This window comes from Balaenoptera borealis, assembly GCF_965194805.1.
Source record: "Balaenoptera borealis genome assembly, chromosome: 6".
NCBI classification, from domain to species: Eukaryota; Metazoa; Chordata; class Mammalia; order Artiodactyla; family Balaenopteridae; genus Balaenoptera; species Balaenoptera borealis.
The window spans coordinates 26,663,825-26,687,251 of NC_138863.1; the positions used below are offsets into that span (position 1 = coordinate 26,663,825).

Genomic DNA, 23,427 nt, shown 5'->3' on the forward strand with positions numbered 1-23,427 from the left:
TATTACTCTCCTCTGCTTCTGGCCCTCATCCTTCTTACCTTCTCTCACAGGAATGCTTATTGACAAATTGCAATACATTTATTTACTGTTCAGACAAAATCCAGAACAGGGTAAGAGTGGCTATTTCTTTGCCAAATGTGTCTAGGATCATTGGGTGGAGAAAATAACCCTAGTAAAACTGTAAGCAGATAAGGTGGGGGAGGAGGGGTCTCTGGAGAAAGAAAACCAGGCATGGCTTTATTGACATAAGAGAAGGCATTTTTGGCCTAAGCTATTTTGTCATCTAAGCCTGGCCACAATGTTTGCCCTTGAACAGTTCTCAGTAATTATTATTTTTTTTTTTTTTACAGTTCACAATGATCAATATTCACTTCTTTATTTTCATTTAAAAATTAAAATTTCAAAGGATTGAGAATTCTAAGTAATATATGTGGTTAAAGGTACCAGATATAATAATAGAAATATGCTATGTATTGGGGTAAGAAAAGGTATAAGCTATGGAGATGTCTTTGTTAAGGAAGAAGAAAGTGATTTTGTCCTAAAGGTGGTCATTTTTTTTTTTATTGAAGTATAGTTGATTTACAATGTTGTGTTACTTCCTGATGTACAGCAAAGTGATTCAATTATATATATATATATATTATATATAGTTATATATAGTTCTATATTCGGGTGTATATATACATATATGTATTCTTTTTCAGATTCTTTTGTATAGTAATTAATGATCTTAAGGGGACAAAGAATGCAGAAACAAACACCTGTTATCAGGCAAGAGAAGTAACAATAGCGAAGATAGTGTATCGGTTGTAAATTCAACCAGTTCTTTTCAATGGACATGATCAGCCTAAAGCCTCAACCACCAGATCAACAGGAACTTAAGAGATGATATGTTGACCTTTTCTGACCCTCATGACTTCAATCCACTTAATCTTGGACTCTGTCCGCAGCCCAAGCCCCTTCATCAATAGGCATGTACCCTTAGCATAAAACTTACCCAATTTTGCTGTTGGGAAGACACTGCTTTGGGAGAGATCCCCCGTGTTCCCCTTTCTTGCTGCAAGTAATAGGTCCTTCTCCTGATCTTTGGCTTGGTTGTGTCTTTTGGCTCGACTCCCACCAAGAGGGGAACACAGTTTCTCAGGTAACAAATTCATGGGAGGGGGAAAAAAAAAAACAGGATTTAGCAAGAGCATAACTTAGAGGGTAAGGATAGAGCACTTTGTATAAAAGAACTGGTGGTAAACTTGTATCCCATAGTGGTTCTGGCCACATTCAGCGCATAACCTGGTCCTTAACATTCCTCCTGGGAAATCTACCAGTCATTCCAGCCGGTCATACCTGGGCAGAGAAGTCACACTGGGGAACTTGTCTCCCAATATGCCCATTCTGCTTTATTTTGAAAGTTAGGGATGGAAAGCATGAGTAGAATGGAGCTCATTTGGAATAGGAGGAAGGAATTGGAGGTGTCCAATTGAAGGGTGACCTCAGGCCGGACTATGAGGGTTGAGGAGAGATATCAAGGTGAGCTCCAGGGATCCAAAACAAAAGCACACCCCAGGGATCTAAAATGAACACTTTCCTGAATGAGTTAACCTATTCCCTATGTTGAAAAATGAGAAACGAAACTCAATCAGGCATCTTAAATGTTTTTAGATTTATTTTATTATATGTGCATATTCAAACACAGAAGTCTTATCTTTCATAAATATCTTTCATAAACATTTCAGTATTTATTCATATGCATTTTTTCCATGCTCTTTGGTCATTCAGTATTCATAACAAACTTTATAGTCATCTGAGGGACGTTGGCTGTGTAGTCAATCTTTTGTTTTTACCTATAAAATGGCTAATAAAGGATTTTCATCCTGCAGTCACAGTGACTTTTGAAAAATATGGAGGTACATTGATCTGTAATCCTAAATGATCCTAAAATAACATAAGAACATTTGTCTTAAGTTTTTCCAGATACATTCTGCCCTAAACTTGTTTTTATTCTCCTGAGTGTCAAACCAAACTTTGTTTCTGAAATGCTGCAGTTAGGATCCACTGAAGTAAATGAGGATGTGGGGCTTTCTATTCACTGCCAAGACAAGGCCGTGGAATTGGAAGTGTGAGGTCACAGGGCAACAGCATGACTAGGTGTGATAGCAGCAAATTCCGGAGACTATTAGTCTCATGTATAACTTGAGGAAGGATATTTAATTTCTAATTTGGACTGTCATTTTATTTATGATCCTTTCTTCCCTGTAGGTCCCTATATACACTCTATTCCTGTCTCAGATACTCTCAGAGCTGGACAGCAGACTGGAGAATGTTTTTCATTGACCGGAGGGATAGATAACTCAAGAAGGAGGAGATATCATCCTGCCTAAGGTACTCTTGGAGGCTTGAAATAGCAAATCAGTTACTTCCAGCCTACTCAACAGGCCCTAATCAGACCCCAAAACTCCACAGATTTTTTTTCCTCCAGCATTGCTATGCCCATTTATGCCTTTTGACACCGTAGTTCTCAGTGCCTTGCCCCAATGCACTCAATAACTCAGTTTCCTTTTTGGAAAAAAACAACTTATCTAATAGAATTACAGAAAGCAGCAAACACTGAAAAATGAAAGTAAAATGTTTTGCTGTATAAAATGCTGTATCCAGAATTTGAACTGCTTTAATTGAATCTGAGTAAATCTACACCCACTATCGTGGATGATACATGCTTATTCTAAGGTCTCTCAAAAGTTAATTTCAGAAGAAGCAACCTCTTGGTTGAGTCCAATTTTTTATACATGGGAAGTAGGTGTCTGTTTTAATTTTCCTCTGAACAAGATAAATATTAAGAATCATAGCTTAATAAATGATCTATTACCAATACTATATTTATCATATGTAATAATTAACTTTTAGTCATATACTCAATAATATTTTGAATTACAAAAAATTGTTACTTATCTTGAACTTTTTCTAATCTTGCCTGACTTTTTTTTGTTTTTTTAAATAATTATTCCTTCAAACTCCAGGTAACAGTATTCCTGAGAATACATCTTGTGACAGTCTTATGCACATACATATAGATATTTTATCAATTACACATAAACATTTAACACATTACATTCAACACGTTTAAGGGCACCTTAAATGGAACAGATGTACACATCTGCAAAATCTCCATAGTCCCAGTATGAAAACATTCCCACTCTATAAGGCCCTGTTTGTCAGAGTGGAGGCTTTTTTGCAAGGTACAACATTACTTAGCTTATTGAAAAAGTTTCCAGTAGACTTCCATAACACTAGAGTGAAGGAATCAGGGTAAAAGGCAGACAGGCCAGCATAGTCATGTTCAAAACATCCCAATACTTTTTAAATATATATAAAGGTATATAGGATTCTGGTCAGATATTTAACAATCTTCTTTGACTCTTTTACTTTTTAAATATTTGATACGATTATACATAGAGAATTTGAGTCAAGAATCAAGAAACTGGAACAAAACACGCACATATATAGAGACTCATATAGCACAGACACTTGTAATTACCAAACATAAGGCCTCTAACACTAAGGGAGCAGCATAATTTTTAACAGGCGAAATATATCAGCTTAGAAAGAATCATAAAACCACTTATATATGTATATTTCTGCATTTGAGAACTCAGCATTAAGTGTAAATGTCCTGAAAATATTGTAAAACATAGATGAGGCCATTTACCACCTCTGCTTTCTGAAATTTTAGATTTGAAATTTTTAGTTTTGTCCTTTAACTCACAGATATCTTTCATTCTATTAGTGAATGAGACCAAAACCCCAAATTATATTTGAAAGTATATATCACATTAAAAACAATGCCTGTTTAATAAGCAATTCTAAGAGAAAAATAAGTTTCCTTTGTGATTTGGGTGGGTTTAGGAGGTCTCCTTTATATATACATATACCATATTATAGCCAATGTAGTCAAAGTTTAAGTGTACAGAATGGGTTCCAAATTCATTGCAATGTAATCACAGTCTAAACTTTAGCTTGAGGACTAGAAAACACACACCCCCTCACCACCATACCAATTTACATATATATATATATATGAGTTTTTATACACTTAGAAGTTATGTAACAGTTTTCTGATGTAAACTGTTAAAGTTTTGAAATTTAATCTTGAACTACATGATGCCAAGCCCTGCTATAGGATCAATAACACACTAGATATAGCCTCACAAGCCAAGTTTTATACTTTTCTTGAAGTAACTGAACTTCAAGTTAAAGTAAAATATACAAGCTCTGTCTATAGAGAAATTGCTCACTTTATATTTTTTCTTCATAAACTTAATATCTAAAGGATATGAATATTGTTAACATTGAGAAAAAGTTATTTCATTGAACCAATTCTAACAACACTAACCTTAATATAATATCTGAAAATATGCCATCAAGGGCAGGCACAGGACACTGTAAGGGAAAGTAATCACATTTCCCAGTATCTCCCAATCTTGGCATTGATGTAGTCAGGACTAGAAGTAGGAATACCATCTCTTTCTAGCTATTATATTTACATTTAATTTTTATTATAGTATAGGCTATTTAGGTTCTTCTTAGTTCAGAATTATGTCTGATAATTTCTAGAATATTCTCTAATGTGTTATGAAATGGAATGATCTTATGGCATTAGCATTTTGATTTACAATATGCAATGAAAATGACAGTTAAAAAATAAGTATTGAAGAGTCCACAGCTCTAAAAATAGTATTTTTTCTTCTTCTAAACGGCTGTATTGTTGATCAAAAAAAAAAAAAAAAATGGCTGCAGGCTTATTTGCTATCAAGTTTCCCCAAACTAATATTTTCCTTATTGATTACTTTTATGTAAATTGCTACTTGTACAGCCACCTGATTTAATGATTTTGAAATTAGAAAAATAAACATTTGCATGAGATGTATAATGTAACCTCAAAAAATTGCTTTCTCTTTTTAGAACACATTATTTGTTAATATTCCTAGGTAAGCAGCTCTGTAATAGTATACATCTTCAACTGCTCAAGGCTTCTTGAATCATAAACAATGTGCAGTGAAATGGCTTTTTCCCTTTATTCCTCCCTAGATTTTATGGTCTTCACACAACCAAACCATCTTAGCCATTGATTTTTAAAAGATGTTTATGAAACAATATGCACGTCGACAGCAAAATCCACTGGGATTTGTGCTACCCATTGAGTGTAAAGTGCTATGTTTTCATCTTTTCCAAGTGCAAGTTTTCAACTTTTAGCAAAGTGATCCCTTCCACATCTTGTCTACACCTACAACTCTTAAAAGGTACAGAATTAAACATGAGACTCATCTAGGTCTACCTCAGTCTCCCCCAGCTCAGTGGGAGTAAAAGGGAACTGACTGGACAGGAGGGGGTTCTCCATGCCATTTTCCTCACTGATGTGAAGGACAGTGTCTCCGTGCTGTAGGAGGATAGATGTCTCAAGGCCTGTGAAGTCATCAGGGTCTGAGAGTTGAGTAGAGAGGGGACTATGTGCTGTAGCACCTTGTATTTCTGTGTCCTCCTTCTTTTCTCCTTCTTCAGCTGGGAGGCTCTCACCCTATGACCAAAAGGATCATAACATCATGGAAAGGTAGGATGGGTACTAGGGAAAAGGATCAAAGAATGTTTGTTGTACAGCTGTAACTGGACAAGGAATCCCAAGGGTGGACCCAGTTTTAGCCTTTGGTATATGTGAGACCACATCTAGGCCCTTCCAACTTTCTAAGCCTCAGTTTTCTAACCTGTTGCATGAGCATAATATTTTGCCCCACTTATCCTGTAGACTGTGAGGATAAAAATGAGACAATGGTATTACAATGCTTTTTAACCATTAAAGACTTTACAAACGTATATAGTGTATTGCGCCTTAGCTTTCTTTAAACACCACATGAGAAGAATGTGGGACTCATGGGAACTTAATGATGAAAATCAAAAGCAGGGAAAAAGGGACTTCCCTGGTGGCGCAGTGGTTAAGAATCCACCTGCCAATGCAGGGGACACGGGTTCGAGCCCTGGTCCGGGAAGATCCCACATGCCGCAGAGCAACTAAGCCCGTGAGCCACAACTACTGAGCCTGCGCTCTAGAGCCCACGAGCCACAACTACTGAGCCCGTGTGCCACAACTACTGAAGCCCACGCACGCCTAGAGCCCATGCTCCACAAGAGAAGCCACCACAATGAGAAGCCCACACACTGCAATGAAGAGTAGCCCCCGCTCACTGCAACTAGAGAAAGCCCGCGCAGCAACAAAGACCCAACACAACCAAAAATAAATAAATAATTTTTTTAAAAAAAGGGAAAAAAATTAAAACAACAAGAAAATATCAAAACAACGACGAAAAAGATCAAAACAAAAGTTCCTCTCACAGGGTTCAGAAGGTTCTATATTTAAAGGCTTCATCTAAATTGGTAACTTTATTTATATATTTTTTTAAATTGAACTGTCAAACATGTATTATATACTGGTTTTCAATGGTTATTTTAACTATGAAATATTTCTTCTTAGGGTTTTCATAACAAAGAGTATGAAGATTTCTCTTACGCCTTCTTAAGTAGATGTATTCTTGGCCATATACTTCACAGTTTTTATTTTTTCATGATGACAGGACCAGTGTCTGTCTAACAAAACATTACAGACCCAGACTTAAGTTATGTGGATGACATCGGCATATCTCAATGGTTCCCAGACAGAAGTATGCAAGGAGCAAGACTTGCCTGTTTCTCCAGTGCCCTCACCTGCTTGGGAGACAGGCTGTGAAGGTCAGCAACAACAGTGGCGGGGGAAGACGTGAGCACTGGTTTGTCCTTTCCGTCTGGTTTCCTGGATGGGGCTGGGCTGCAGCCCTGTGGCTGGCCTGTGGCAGGAAGCATGTCTGTTGGGGCACCAGCTGGCTCCGCCTGAGCCTCGATGAAGGTCACAGATCGTTTCTGATCCGCTATAGGTCAGAAGTAGAGCAGTAAATAGGAAGAGGAGGAAAGTAGGTTGGCAGTGCTTAATAATTAGTTTTAACAAGTGTCTCCTGACTTTTCTTAGTAAAGACATTGCTGGTTTATCAGTAAATGAGAGCATATTAGACTATTATGTATATGTATTGATTTCACCTTCTTACAAAGACTAGGACTTGGGTACAAAAATCATTTTTGCATAAAATAGCCTTTTCAGGGACTTCCCTGGTGGCGCAGCAGTCAAGAATCCGCCTGCCAACGTAGGGGACACGGGTTCGAGCCCTGGTCCGGGAAGATCCCACATGCCGTGGAGCAACTAAGCCCATGCACCACAACTACTGAGCCCGCGTGCCACAACTACTGAAGCCCACGCGCCTAGGGCCCGTGCTTCGCAACAAGAGAAGCCACTGCAACGAGAAGCCCACTCGCCGCAACTATAGAAAGCCTGCGCACAGCAACGAAGACCCAACACAGCCAGAAATAAATAGTATAAATAAAAAAATAAATTTATTTAAAAAAATTTTTTTAAATAGCCTTTTCACATAAATAGTTTTTACATAAAAACAAAATTGGCATAGATCATTAAGTGAACTTGGTCATTGCTCATAACAACTGCCAACAAGATTTAAAAGTCCCTATTATTCATCATTCCTTTGTCTTCAGTAAGACATATAACAAACCCATTTCCTGGCTTGGGTAAATGAAACAGAATCTTCTATCATCAAATTTCATAGCATTTGTGGTTTACCTTGGACTGTTCCATTTCCCTAGGTGCATGAGGGGAGGGATGGAATTGGGGAAGGTGAGCGAAAAAAAGGCACTCAAGTTTCCTGGGAAATTTCGTCCCTTTTCCTAGTGGCTCCCCAAAGGTGTGCTTATCTCCATGAGCTCAGTCTCTGCAGGCCTTCCTGGCTGTGTGGCGGGGCAGCGTGTCAATGTGTAGTCAGAAGGGACACAGGAGGCCTCACCAGATGGCTTCGTTTTAGGTTGAATGCTCCTGCGGGTGGTTGACAGCCGAGCCCCATGGCGGTTTCTGGGTTCAGTCTGAGTCTTCTGACGTGATAGTAGAGGATGTCTTAGCTAAAGAGAACAGGCAGAAGAAAGCTAGCAAGAAGGGTGTAACTGCCTGGGAGGAAAGACTGAGCTCAGAGGATTCTGACTATGGTTTATTCCCTTCTTTGTGGGTCTCCGTGGAGTCTTATGGTTATTCCTCAACATTCATAGCCAATAAAATAAACTTCTTTCTGCATATTTAAATACAAGTAGGTATTTGATTCTGGCATCCCCTTAGCCACTTCTATCTTATGATTATTACTCCTTTATATATCCTATGAACATTAACATCATTTGAAATAGTCACAGTGAGAATTTCAGTGAATTTAAGGATACAAAACTAACAATGATTGCTTACCAATCAGCCTTTGCTCATCTAAAATCTGTAGCTGAACATATGCTAACTCTCAAGGGGAGGTTGATGAAAAACACCTCAGGTACTGGGAAAATGTCTGGTCTCCAAATCAGTGCTGGGATGCTCCCATCAAAGCAACAGCACAAAGCCTCATTTAGATTTTTATTTAGACAGTAACATAAAGGAACCCCACCTAGGGAAATTTATAAAGATGATCTTTACTTCGATTTCAGTTTTAAATTGAATTATTAATCTTGAAACGAGGAAGAAAGGACGACTGTCTCTGCCTCTCTACAGAAACAGGCCTTAAATCAACCTTATAACGAATCTTCCATTGTCAGTAGTTTGGCTGGCAAAGGTTTCTGGACAGGGAGCAAATAAAAATATAGGCCCACTTATTTTACCAAGTAATCAGCTTTGCTAATAAGAAGATTCAGAGCTAAAAATAGAAGCCCCAGACTCTCCGCTTGCCCAAGCACTTACCATGTTTTAAAGTTGCTCTGTACTGCTTATTTCAGGTGGGGAGAAGGTAAAATATAGTCTTAATATACATGGGCCTTAAAAACTGAGTAGACCTTCCATTTCGTAGGATGACTCTCCTGCCCTTCCAGGGTCTGCGCTTACCTGCCTCAGGCCCCTCTTCCTCCCCAGCGGCTGCTGAGTAAGGAGGTTCTGTTGGCCGGGTTCACTCTGCACGCTCGCCACCCTGTTGAGAACACCAGCAGTGTTAGTGCGCCCTGGAGCAAGCACACGAGACCCTCGTCTGGTGGGTGTTAGCCAAAGTCACTTACAGGAAACAGTCACTTCAAAGATACCATTATCTTTGAAGGAAGGTTGGGAAAGAATCCCTGGGATGGGAGTTTTCAAAGGTTTAGGAGGGAAGACGAGGCCTTGTAGCCCCAAGCTGCCAAAATTGAGATTCTGTTTTCAATCACTGATGCCGGATCTATCATTCAGCAAAACATCACACCCCTGGTTTGGAAGCCACCAAAAGGCTTAAGATGTTATATGCTAATCTCAATTTTTTTTTTTCAAGGGTAAGGAGAAAGGTGGTGACGAACAAACATGTACAACTCTATCACATGGATGGGAACACCTTTTAAAACTTTTCAATTTAAATGAAAATAAGATGAACGAATATCAAACACATCAGACACAGAATCCATTTGGGTGAAGGGTCACATTCAACACATGTTTGCAGCCTGAAGTCTCTGTGACTGAGCAAACGGACAGTCGCATGGATAGACAATTAACTGTCTTGTAAAAAATGATTTTAGATTGAAAAGGCTGGCAAAGTAATTAAGCTGTCATTACAACTTAGAAGTTTAATTAATATCGAATAGCTGCACCCAAACATAATACACAATTTATAAAAGCAACAACCTGCTCCCCCCAAATTTACTGTGTATGTGTCTTTTTTATATGCAAAAATGACTGCTGGCAGTGGTCCCTATTTTAGTGTTGGGTGAAGCTGAAAACGCTGTCATGGACCCATGATCCCTTTTCATTCTGCATGCATGTATAATAGGAATTTATAATGGGAGTGGAGGTGAAAAAAAGACATGTATTGTGCCCCAGAGAACACTGTAATCCTGTGGATGATGCCACTGTGATGATTTGGTTAATGGGTAATTAATTTCTGCTTTGCCTTTGCAAAAGGAGAGTCATCTGCAAATAGTTTTTACAGTAAAATATTCCACGGAGGAATGCAGAGTCAGCAACTGTTCATGAAAAGGAAAGACTGTATGCATTTATTGCTATTTTAAAAAAATGAGCTACCTAAATACAGTCTCCCTGCAGGTGGCAGGATGGACAATCAGATGTTTCCCCTGTTGTATTAACAACTAGTTCATCATCACATGGTTGACACAGTCACATGTGTCATTTTTTAAAAGTCTTACTCATATTTCCACTAGAAGAGAATCAATGATTCCCAAATGGAGTTTATCATAGTTTTTCTGAAATAAGGACGTAATCATATTGTAATTAGACCATTTGGGATACACAATACAAAATTCCATAAAGAGTTTTAAAAACAGATGTTTTTTAACTTTCTTGTTCTCCTGAATATCAAGTTCAAAAGATCAATGTACATTATTTTTATACATATATGGCCTTGTACCATAGATGATCTTTCTATGAAGACAGAAAATTACCTCAAAGGAACAGTGCAATAAATTCTGATAAGCAATCCAGACTAAGTTGCTGGCATGTTTGAAATGACATCTCCTTATTAATTATACATTTTAACGTGTCTTAAATTGGAAAGAGTATTCAATTACCATATGCACAAAAGTAGAAACAAGTTTCTCCCAAATACCAAGCAAAGCTTTCACTGGAATGGATTCTTCATTGACATCTAAATGTTACCTCAGTTCCCTTGGCCATAAAGGGAGGTTAATACTTACCACCTACCTCCCATTAAGGTAGAGAAAAGAAGTTAGTTGATGTAAAATGATTTGAACATGAAAAGTGACGTAACATAGTATGCTTCCTTGTTTTACACTTGTAATGAATTTATTGCTTCTAGACCACTAGAAGGAAGTAGGTAATAAAATGTCTTAAAAATATTTGGGCAGAGAAAATGAAATAGAGGCAGTCCACTTGTCTCATTTTATTCAGTAATCTGAGATTGTGAGAAAAAAAATGGTGCAAGAAAAGAAATACACGTCACTCAGGGAGTGTTAAATGTCAAAACAATGGTAATTTCATCATGATTATTCCAAGGGAGGATCAAAAGCATCAAAATTTTCTCTATGGATAGAGAGGCTTACATCTAAGAAATGGATCAAGTTTATAAGCTTTAGTAATTAGCTGTTCTATGTAAATGATATAATATTTCATCAACGGAATGCAAATATAAATGATTAAATTATAGGATGTGTCCTTGGAAATACAGCTCAGCTAATATATATATGTATATATTCTCCCTGAGAATGTGATGCTAACATGTTTATATTCGGAACCTCAAGGTCTGGATTAACTGCATGCAGAGGATATGTTAATAATAAACAGCCAGAGAAATTAATAACTGAAGTTATTTATGCAGAAGTAATTTCGGGTCTATATCAAATTAGAGTTGCATATAAAAAGTGGTCTCAATTTACCTTCTCCCCATGTCATGTAGTATTTCCGTCATGTGTAGGATTTGTGATGTGTGGACCATCAGGTGTGCAATATAACACCAATCAGAAAACCATGGTGTTTGCCTGAAGCATCTCTCTGGGGAAAACTGATTCCCTAAAAATTTTAATCTTGGGAATGAGAATGGCTGATTTCCACTGTTTTGCCAAATAAAAAGGCAAAACCATAAGTATAAAAGCAAATAAAACTTTCTAAATGGAAGTTAAAATCATCCTTTGTATTTTTGAGTCACTAAACAACATTACTATGGCAAACGATCTGGATTTTAGAGAAGTAAATATACTTGGGTCTTGGCAGAACTGATGTGACTCAACTTTCTGCAAAAACCAAAAACACCTTACTCAAAATGCAAGGAAGTAATTTACAAGCTAGGGAAATTTAGACAATGTTAGAAGACAATTCTGGCACAAATGACCTCTTTTCTCTTCTTTCAGCATGAAGACTTGGATTGGAGTGTATAAACACGTATGTATCTCCTAATGGAGTATGTAACTAATGGTATTTCTTAAAGGATAGGGGAACAAAGGGCCATTCAGTAATACAACAAAAATTTATATCACTCATCTCAAAGTACAAAAAAGCTGTATTTCAATCTAGAAATAGATTTCATAAATAAAAATTTTAAGTAGAAGTACTGGGTGAGACTAGTATAGAGAAAATGAATTTGTATTTTCATTGCTTTTATCTGTACTTTTAGTTTCAATTTTAATATGGTTAGAGAAATCTATAGGGGGAGTACAAAGCACACAGCGTAGCCATTTTCCCTGAGTGCTTGCCTTGTGATGGGGATGCATAAAGCCAGCACTGAAGGAGCCATAAAGCATTTATAGAGGACAGAGACATAAACAGTAGACAAAATCCTACTCTTCCCTTTCCCAGTAAAAGATTATTGTTTAAAATTTACTTAGCCTCCACAACATCCAAGAAAATGTATTTTAAATGCCACAGAATTTAGAGATTAGAGACTGGAATCAGATAAAAAGGGGGAATAATCTGGATCTCAGTTATCCTGTAAGAACTGATTTAGCATTGGCAAAGTACACTTCTCTGGGTATCACAACACACATTTTCTTAGCTATTAATTCTCAGCTACATAAAAAGTTTGTTTTAATCTTTTCTTTGTAATTTGGGAGTACTTGCCAAGTTTGCATACTTTGAAAATGTGGATGATCATGAGATGGATAGGTTATTTTTATTTTGTTTCACCCAGACTGTATATCTTGTTCAAACTTGAGCCACATTCTTATTTTCCACTGCAATTAAAATTACCCTTACAGAATCAAATAGCGTTGTAATCTCTCTTTTTTTATTTTTAAGCTAGATTTGGTTGTCAGTTCCTGCCTTTCAAAATGTTCTAACGTGTCCAAACAAAATTTAACTCTCAAGTATAAACTTCTAGGCTTAAGTGCTTGAATAACTTTTTGTATGTCTATATTCTTCTGGAGAGAAAATATGGTCCATGGTGTGTGTACTTGGGGGTGGGTACAGGGAGGGAAGAACTACAATGAAGTTTCTGTACTTCTACGAGCAACACTCTTAAAGAAGAAAATTCTTCCATGAAATATTATTGCAGTTTATTAATTTCCAAAAGACAAAATTTTTTCTCAGCATACTGATTCTAATAGGCTTATACTTCTTGCCATGAATCTTTATAAGAAACCAGTTAGCACAGGTTAAAGAAAAATCCTAGAAGAAATTTTCTAAAGGTCTGCAAAATTTTTATTGGTTTCCACCTATTCATCAGGTTATACTGTTATCCTGGTCTCTTCCTCATTTAGCCCTCAGACCAACTTGCCCATTTTGCCTAAAACAAGTGCTCTTTCAAAATCAAATCCCTAGAAAGTTTATCAAAATGTGGGGTTGGGAGGAGGAACAGGATTTATTACTTTCCGTTAGGCATACTTGCTTGCTGATATTCTTTAAGCTTTGGAGTCAGGTTTTCGTTAGGATTACTTTGGGTGTCTTTTAGGTCCTGAGTGCTCAGGTATGTGTTAAATGTAATTTACATTGTTAATGTCTTACTGCTTCTTTAGGATTTTAAGAGTCTGCAGCATAAAGAAGTTTCATGCCAAAAATAAGAAAGCTTGGAAACCAAATATAAAAAATACATATCCTATTTTATAAACCCACCCCTTAGTAAATGCCAAAAGTTCCTCTCCTCCAAAGAGAACTTGGTGACATGATGGAATTCAAGAGATATGATTTGCAGTGTATGGCAAAGGTGGACGTGCTACGCCTGTTGGAACGCCTCTGCATTTACAGAATTATTTAGAATCCAAAGTGAGTGCCTCATTTTCTGGTTTCTTAATGACCACAAATGAATCCAGGTGACTGACACCCAGAACTAAAACACACCAGTTACAGGAGTAACAGATCAACAACAGTTGATCTAAAACAGTCATCAGTGTCCTCGCATGAGCGACTAATTCAACTGTAGATAAAACCTGTAGCTTTGGCTCTGAACCACCCTCAGATAGCAAGAACTTTGGGTTTATTCCTATCAACACTGGACCCAGAGCAGATTGGATTGGTTTAGACAACTCCAGATCAGTCATTTGAACCCTTAAGCCTGCCAGAGAGGGCCAAGTCCTTGGGAGAGTTTATAAAAATCAACTCAAACTCCTGCCTTCTGTTACCAACCCCAGACTAGCATTTTACTCAGCAAGAATAGAATTTGGCCTAATTAGAAAAGGCCTGGGACAAAGTCAGCCAATGGAAGTCTGATTTAATACTTTCTACTCTCGACATTGAAATCATCTTCCTAACTAGGTTCTCCTGTCTCGTATGTAATATTAAGCATTAAACAAATGAATGCTTTGAAACCAGTGGTCACGGTGCTAGGCTTGGTTCAGAGCTCTACCAACACTGTGAACAATGAAGGGAAACCTCCCTGAGGACTGCTCCATTCTTCCTCGTCCCCAAAGCTCTTGGTAATGGAATCAAGCCTGCACTCTGCAGCACTTCCACATTTACCACCAATAAGAGACTGACCTGTCCAGGCAGGGGCTCGCAAACACAAATGAATGTCATGAATTATGGAGCCAGTTAAAAAAAAGATACACCGGATGATGGAATAAATTTCCCATTTTCAATTGTGGAAGAAAATGTGAAATCTGAACAAGATGCAAAGAAAACAAAGGACAACCTTTCACAGGAACGGCCTCTCAACATTTCCTCGTCTTTGTGATAAAGCAATAAACACGGGTGCAACTCACTATATAATGCAAACCTGAAAGGGAGTATTTTATCTTGAGATGGAACAAAGGCACTCTTAGCATGAACAAGAAGCATTACCCCTAATGAGGATTAGTTGAGAGGTGTGAATCAACAGCACAAGATTAGGAATGTTTGCCGTGGTTTAACTGAGTGTTAAAGGTGCAGTCCCCCTTTCTGAAGCGTTAAACCAATAGCTAAGCCATTATATTGTTTGCATCATAAGACTTCTTTCACCAAGAAATGTTTGTGTCTGATATTTCATGGCAAATTTGGTGGTCATCTTCGTGGTGGGACAAACATTCTTTATGTAAGTGTTGTTTGAACAAGCTACTATAATAGCCTGTCATGCTGCATGCATCAAAGAGAGGGAATTATATAAATCGTACTGACATTGGTACTCTTATTATAGCATCACTGTTTTCTTATCATCCGTGGTATTAGCTGAAAGACCTGTCTGGACTGAGGCTTCCTAATGATGGGGAGTTGTATTAAAAGGCTTCTGAAAAAAATGTTTCTTAAGGAATATCAGCATGGGAGAAAATGATTAGGTGGGATAAATTTAACATTTTGCATATCAAACTCCTGAGACAGTCCATGGGATAAGCCCCTAGGAGAACTCCAAGAATTTTTTTTTTTTTTTAAGTTAACTTTTTAGGCCATCTCTGATTGAGCTCTGAAGCTGAAAATAAAGGAGGCTACACCTTTGACTTCCAGGCTCGTGTGTTTATGAGCAACAAAGGGCAAGGAATGGAAATCGATATCAAGACGGGGCGAGAGGAGACAGAGAGACAGAGGAGACAGGGAACAGCTCGTTTCCCAGCACAGACACCAATACACAGGTAGCGTTGACACTGTACCTAGAGAGGCTGCCCTCGGCGGCCAGGCCCTGGGAGTCATCGAGGACATTAGGTTCACTGCAGGAGGGGTAGGGAGATGAAGCATTTAGGGAAAGAAAATGCAAACAAATAAAAGAAAAAGAAAAAAAGCATGCACTTTTCTGCTTCTAAGAACCAAAAATAAATAAATAAATTTAACAGAACAAGGAAGGAAAAGGAGACAGTCAACCATTTCACCTTGTGCTGGGTTTGTCAAGACCTAGGACTCAAGGCAACTGGGAGGAGGGGCTTTGGGTGGATACGACTCTCAGAGGAGTGAGTGATCTATTTATTGGTCAAGAGTTGGGACTTAAAACGAGCTCTGAATGGACACAGGAGCTCTGGAACGCATTGCAGAACAAATCTGTAGAAGACAAAACTATCATTCCTTTGGTAACCATCTGGCTGGGTGGTTATGATTTTTCACCTGTCATATGTACAGATGTTTCATTGATTAGGATCCTGCTTCTTTCTTGTGTGTTATGACATGATCACACAGAAACCACTTACCATGAACTGCCACAACCCAGCTCTTGGAACTGATGCCATTAAGAAAAGCAAAGAAAGAACCCGACTTCACCTGCTAATTTTGCAGTGAAAATGCAAGTAAACAAATGGAAGGAAGATAACCCTGGAAAATTCACATGGAACTCGAATTTACGTCCTTACTCCATCCTCTAGTGACTGAATTGTAAATGTCAAAAGAAGAAACCTGTCAGGTTGGTGAAAGAATAATTAAATAGTTTATTGATTAATTTGGATCACACTGATATGGGAATTTGTGAACAGAAACTGTGTTATACTTTCTCTCCCTTTCCTTCAGTGCCTAGCATTGAGCTAAGTACTCATGAGGCACTCAATAAATAGTTGTTAAAATGGATGGAATTAAACAATTTAGAAAACTGGAGTGCCTGCCTCTAGAGAATTGTTGTTCACCTAATTGTATACTGTAAAAATAGCAACCATCCCCAGAAAGAGGCTTTCCCTAACACACAGAGACATCATTACCTTCCCTAGCCCAGAAGGTTTAACTATATTATTTTTCTGGATTTCTAGTATATCCATAATAGAACAAATTTTCTCCCCAGAAATGAGATAACTCCTTAATGGATATGTACAAAGGGAATTGATGGCCTAGTTATTTTAGGTAAATAACCAAAAAACTCTTTACGTAAAATTCCCTAATTTAAACTTTTAAACAGACTGCTAGATAGTTTTCGTTTATTCTTGATAGAAGTTTGCACATTTCTAGCAATTAAAAATAAATCACTACTTACCAGTATTAACTGCTTGTATGACTTCACATCTTTTTTTGGGTATTTTATAGTTTGGCTCAGATTTTGTTCATATATTTTATTTATAAGACTTCCTTTTCAAAGATAAATTACCAAATGGTAGGTAAAGCAATCTCTTACAATGATAGTAATCCTTATATACTACCAATTTTTGTAATAACTCAATAGTACATAAATAATGCTTTCTTTTTAAGATGCAATTTACTTGTTAATCTTTTATCATTTCCCCTTATTTTTTCAATATTCTCCAAAGTTTGGCTTTATTTCACAAATTTTATTTCATCTGTACAGTTCAGGAATGATTTGCTAAAGGATATAGGTCTAGGGTAATTATTTCTGCATGTAAACTAATTTTATCTGAGCATTAGAATGTGCCCTGATTGTTCTTATTCTCCATGTATAAGTTATACCACAATGACTCTATAGGTAATAAGAATAAACAAACTAGATAAAAACACATAAGACTGCTTCTTTGAAAGAATTCAGTTTCTGAAGTAAAAATACTGCCTCTGAAATAGATAATGTTTTATTTCTTATGTCAGATCATTTCCTATATAACCATATATATGGTAAACTATATATATAAAGTTTTAAATCTATATTCTTAGAGGGCAGAGAACACCAAAGAAAATGTTTTAAAGAGTTTAGCTATGGAAACATAAAACTCTCTAGGTAGAGAAGTTACCTTAAAGACCAACTTTAGCTAACCTCTCATTTCACAGAGGAGAAAACTGTGGACTCCTGTTAAATGACATGCCCAACGTCACACATAGTGGCATAGGTCTTCTTCTGCTTGGTTAAGCATCACTACCTCCAACTAAATACTGACGATACACCAGAAGTCTAAACTACCACATTATATCAAGCTAGTCCTATGCACTTGCCAGGTACTCATTATTAGCTTAGCTGATGTTATAGCTGAAATACAAGAATGTCATCTGAAAGAAGACCATGAAAGAAGACCATATATCTGTTTATAGAAAAATTTTAAGGAGAAACAATGTTTGGATCAGAAATTGAGATCCCTTCTACTGGCCTGGCTTAGAAAACTCTCCGCAAGTTGTTGCCTGTGCAACCCTCGTTGAAAAGTTGTTTGAATGGTCTACTTAACAACATTGATTGTTTGCTTCTCTTTAGTCCTTTTTTCAGAATTTCTACCTTTGCCCCCAAAGGCAGAGTATAACATATCCGTGGCTCTTTACCTTTGGCTGGGTAACATGCCCACCTCAGCCTGAGGTGCAGACATGCTGGAGACGTGGCTGGAGAACCGCCTCCTTCCAATGGCGCTCAGGAGGTAAGCTTCTTGTTCACTTACCACACTGGGCATGCTGACAGAGTCATCTGAAAGGGCCAGAGAAGGCAGTGTTAGGAAACTGTGATGTGGACCAGAAAACCCAGACCAGCTTTGTACTTGGGTTCCATCCTTGGCTTGTATGCAAATTTAGGGCAGTATGTAAAGCTAAATTATCATCCGTCCCTTTGTACAGATTCAAAACTAAGACCTTTGGGGCCTTAAGAAACATCTTCACTATTTTTATAAAACCAGAGACTTTAACAGCTGAGCCTCTAGGGTTACTGAACAGTGTCATTTTGAGAATACGAACAGAACTTTGAGTTAAAGTGACTGGTTACTTCATTTGGGTGAGGGAAACAGCTTCAATAAAACTTCATGAATGTATCTCCATCTTAAAAAAAAAAAAAGACCTTTGGGGGCTTAGTTTTTAATCTGCACGAAGGGATGAAGGATAATTCTTCCCATCTACACATCTCCCACCCTCAAATAGCCTTCATGAAATATATGTAAACTTCTTGTCCATTTCTACAAGTAGGTTATTTGTAAAAATCAAGGGGCATCTGCAAATTAAAGATTTCAGAAAAGCTGGACTATAATTTTTAAACATTCCAGAAATAGTTCAGTAAGGGACTTTGTTATTGAACAAATCAAGCATTTTTGACATTCAAACACTACATTCAGTACATTTCATGACTTTTAGACTGCTGAGGGAAAGACTATTTCAGGTATTTTTTGGAAAAAAATTTAAAAACCCATAAAGTTCAGAAACAAGTGCTTATTTTAACCTAAATTTAAAATTTGAAGCAGTCTTGCTTTCTCCATAGAAGCTGAAATTAACATATTCAAATCCATATGAAAATTAACTTTAGCACAATATTTGTGACAAGGAGACCTCATTCTAAGTGAGCAAATATTGTTTGTAACTGAACAGAAAACACATCTTGATTGACAGAGAATTTTGGTGAACTTATGCTACCATGTAAGGTTGTCTGACGTCATTTATTTAAAATAACCCAAGTGGTCATATTTCTAGTGAAATTTGTTTCAAACCAAAGAGGTGAATACGAAAAGTGCTAAAAATTTTAATTTGCTATATAACTGACTTGAAGTTGATTCTTGTTATAGAATGGTATTTCCTTTTTAGATGTGTTCACAGAGAAGAGAGTAATCAAATGTGCCCTAAAAAACATGAAAAAAATGTGGTAGGGTACATTGAGCTATTTCTGCTAAGACCTTTCTGAAATTCCATTGACTTTTTTCTCTTATCCAAACTCATATATTACTTAACACTTACTCCTTCAATATTTGTTTGGTGATTAATCATGTGCTGCCTTCCATTCTTTTTTTTTCAATTTATTTATTTTATTGAAGTACAGTTGATTTACAATGCTGTGTCATTCACTCTTTTTTTTTTTAAAGACTTTTTTGATGTGGATCATTTTTAAAGTCTTTATTGAATTTGTTACAATATCGCTTCTGTTTTATGTTTTGGTTTTTTTGGCTGTGAGGCATGTGCGATCTTAGCTCCCCGACCAGGGATTGAACCCGTGTACCCTGCATTGGAAGGCGAAGTCTTAACCACCGGACCGCCAGGGAAGTCCCTCATTTACACTTTTGTTAAGTGTTCTTTATCAAAAATGTCTGTCATCTCCTCTACAAGACTATATCTAAGATTTTAGAGAGCAAAGAATATATCTTTCTCATACTTTCTTATTCGTCATCTTGTTCCTGCTAGGTCTTAATACAGGTTTGATGATTGAATGGAAAAATTGTTTAATTCAAAGGTGTCAACCCTCTAGCTTTCATACCCCACCTTATAAATTAATACACATCCACATCACAATCACACCACGTTATGTGTTAGCAACCCTGTTGTCATTGGATGGTTGTGATGTTTGAGAGCAGAGATATTAGCAAAAACTTGCATACTTGTAAGCGTATGAGTGTTGGCCTTTGGTCATTGCTATCTCTGTTTATGTCTTCTCTACTTTTCTTCTCTACTTCCTACCTACTGGCTTGGTCATCCTCTAATTCATGAGGTTACTTGCAAAATATATTTAGCTCTATTTAAGAGAGGTTGTTATCATTTGCCATATTTAAAATTTTTTCTGGGAGAGACTACTTCAACCATTAAAGAAAAATAGATATTACTTTAAGTTCTGGACTATTACTAGGACTTATATTGAATACTCGAACTGCTGATCCTTATCTCTCTCATTTTGTTTTTGTTTTTTTGGTCAAGGTCTTTCATGATTTCCCTAATTATAATTTTAGGATTATTTCCATGAGCAATGATTTCAAAACAAATATGTCTGTAGGTCTGGTGCAGAACAGTATGATTATCACTTTGTTATCTACTTAACCCTGAAACTAAATCTGGAAATAATACTGATGTGTGCTTTTTAAAAACATTTTTTTTAATTAATTAATTTTTATTTTTGGCTGCCCTGGGTCTTTGTTGCTGCGCGCGGGCTTTTCTCTAAGTTGCGGCAAGCAGGGGCTACTCTTTGTTGCGATTCGCGGGCTTCTCATTGGGTGGCTTCTCTTGTTGCCGAGCACAGGCTCTAGGTGCGTGGGCTCAGTAGTTGTGGCACTCGGGCTCAGTAGTTGTGGCTCGCGGGCTGTAGAGCACAGGCTCAGTAGTTGTGGCGCACAGACTTAGTTGCTCCGTGGCATGTGGGATCTTCCTGGACCAGGGCTCGAACCCGTGTCCCCTGCACTGGCAGGCGGATTCTTAACCACTGTGCCACCGGGGAAGTCCACTGATGCGTGCTTTGACAAAGCAGTTATTTCTTTCCTTCTCCTACACATCCAACTGTAGTAGGGTATTAAAATACTTTCATTCATCTTAATTAAAATTCTAACCTCAACTCTATTTAATTTAGTTCAGAGTGCGGCTTTTTTTTTTAAATTAATTAATTAATTTATTTATTTATTTTTGGCTGCGTTGGGTCTTCATTGCTGCACATGGGTTTTCTCTGGTTATGGTGAGCGGGGGCTACTCTTTGTTGCAGTGTGCAGGCTTCTCCTTGCAGTGGCTTCTCTTGTTGCGAAGCATGGGCTCTAGGCACACGGGCTTCAGTAGTTGCAGCACATGGGCTCAGTAGTTGTGGCTCACGGGCTCTAGAGCACAGGCTCAGTCGTTGTGGCACACGGGCTTAGCTGCTCCGCGGCATGTGGGATTTTCCCCGACCACGGCTCGAACCCATGTCCCCTGCATTGGCAGGCAGATTCTTAACCACTGTGCCACCAGGGAAGTCCCAGAGTGCGGCTTTTTGTTGTTGTTTGGTACAGAGGGGCTCTGAGTGAAGATCTAGATTTTGTTTTCATAAGGCATTAACAGTACACTTTGCTCTAAATGTTATAGCAGAGTGTCTTTGAAACACAACCGGAAAATAATCAGTACAGTTAAAAAAACATTAAATGACAGGGGTATTTCACCTTTCACCTTTTACTTTTTAAAACTATTATGCATATATATGGAAGCGTGTTCTTAACTGGATTTTCCCTCATTTCACCAAATCTTTAGAAGCTCCTGGCTGCCTCAGTTACTGGGGACACTCTTAACTCAAATTAGGTTGTATGCCCTCAAGACAGTCTGCTGCTTTACATTCTAGATAATATAGCTGGCTGGTCTTTTCTGAGTCATAAGCATATGCAGTGCTCACTTTTCCTCGCCCAATTGGGTCATGTAAGTGCTGATTGACCTTCTAAGCAAGATGGCCAGGAGAAAGGGGAATAAAGGCTCCCCTTAGTTACTTAACCACAATTTAAATGAGTTAGTGAAAAGGTTGAATACATAAGCTCAAAGAAAACTTAGGGGTCACTAAAGATTTACTTTTTGCCTGAACTCTACCAAATGACCAAGAATATCAAGGAATTTATAGAAAAGCAGGCATTAGAAATCATGGGATCAGTCACAATTCCATTTTAAATCCTTTTTTGTAAAAGCGACCAGAGGATCAGAACTGAAAAAGGTCAGGAAGGTAGAATTCCTTCCCAAGCCCTCATGCACACGGCCAAGCTGTGTCACACATGACCACCCACCTCCCACCGCCCCGGATTCTGCAGGGTGACCTACTTTCCTCATCCTCCTCATCAGTTCGACTCAGGGTGTCCTGTGAAGCCTGCTGGGACGGCTCACTGTCCTGCTCCCAGACTGTGCCGGTGCCTGTGTTGGAGCGCGACATGGTGGCCAGGCTCAGGCGGTAAGCAGAGGTGGAGGTACCCACGGTGCTGATGGACGTCTTCCCTTGGTAGGCTAGCGGGGTTGAGAGAGCAAAGAAAATCCATGGTGAGGATCCTGAAAGAAAACAAATGCTAGCTTCGAACTCCTCCCAGACAACTTATATCTTTTTAAGGAAAGGTCATTCAAATAGTATGTCCCAGATAGATGATCTTTAGGACAAAGTAGCAAATGGAACTGAAAATGGTGGGAAGACAAAAAAAACAAGAGAATTGGCCACTGATGTACTTATAATTGAATAATTTTCTTGGGGGAGCATGATATCTCTAACAATATAAAGTGTTTCGATGTTGCTCCCTCTGTCTTTGTTTTTCAGTTTTATTTTCCAAGGCTGGCAGAATGCAAATTCATGTTTTCACTAAGAAATGTACGTTACCTGACACAAGCATATAGAAGTAATAAATACATCGTCTGAAAGGAACCTTACAATCAAAATTAGAATACATCATTAAAACTGTGTTCTTATTCTCCTTTTCTGGAGATTACAATTTATAAAACACCCCCTTGGTTCTATGTCATACTATTTTATTATAAAGCAGAACATTTGGATGGCCCTGAGTAGATTTCACCAAGATTGTATTTGTCAGTTTTTTGGTCTTTAATACATTGAGAACAACACTAAAAGTTTTAGAAAGAAAAAAAAGCCACATGGATGAGAGTCTTCTACTTATGGGCAATGACTGCCCTCTAATGGCAGATAATGATTTATTTTCTTTCCTTAGTGACCTGCAATTAATATAATTATAAAAGTAAACAATGCATTCCCAAAGAAAATCCTTTGAATAATGTAAACTAGCCTGCCAGTTTTTATTCAACCCTCTCTCCCTCCAATTTGTGAATTTTATCGTCAATCATACAGACCCAGTTTTAAGTCCCCTCACTGGTGTCACTGTCTTTGTGTGTAAGTTATTTAACCTCTGTTGAGTCTCAGTTTCTTCATTCTATAAGCAGACTTTCAGTTATGCATCTTGCAGGTATTTGTGTGGATTAAATGA

The 23,427-nt window shown here is 37.8% G+C and overlaps 1 protein-coding gene across 6 annotated transcripts in view; it reads right to left on the bottom strand.

The window, feature by feature from the left end:
• Positions 1 to 1,633: 1,633 nt before the first annotated feature.
• Positions 1,634 to 23,427, bottom strand: part of UNC80 (unc-80 homolog, NALCN channel complex subunit) — a 237,775-nt gene continuing 215,981 nt past the window's right edge. For 5 of the 6 annotated variants that reach the window (XM_082396407.1, XM_082396408.1, XM_082396409.1 and 2 more), the window contains 7 exons: positions 22,268 to 22,447; positions 18,095 to 18,233; positions 15,580 to 15,636; positions 8,987 to 9,068; positions 7,923 to 8,034; positions 6,745 to 6,944; positions 1,634 to 5,566 (listed from right to left, as the gene is read on the bottom strand). In XM_082396407.1, the coding sequence (XP_082252533.1) occupies positions 5,300 to 5,566; positions 6,745 to 6,944; positions 7,923 to 8,034; positions 8,987 to 9,068; positions 15,580 to 15,636; positions 18,095 to 18,233; positions 22,268 to 22,447 (1,037 nt within the window). In that variant the 3' untranslated portion in view covers positions 1,634 to 5,299. The remainder of the gene's footprint in view (positions 5,567 to 6,744; positions 6,945 to 7,922; positions 8,035 to 8,986; positions 9,069 to 15,579; positions 15,637 to 18,094; positions 18,234 to 22,267; positions 22,448 to 23,427) is intronic. The other variant, XM_082396411.1, reaches the window with a different exon arrangement.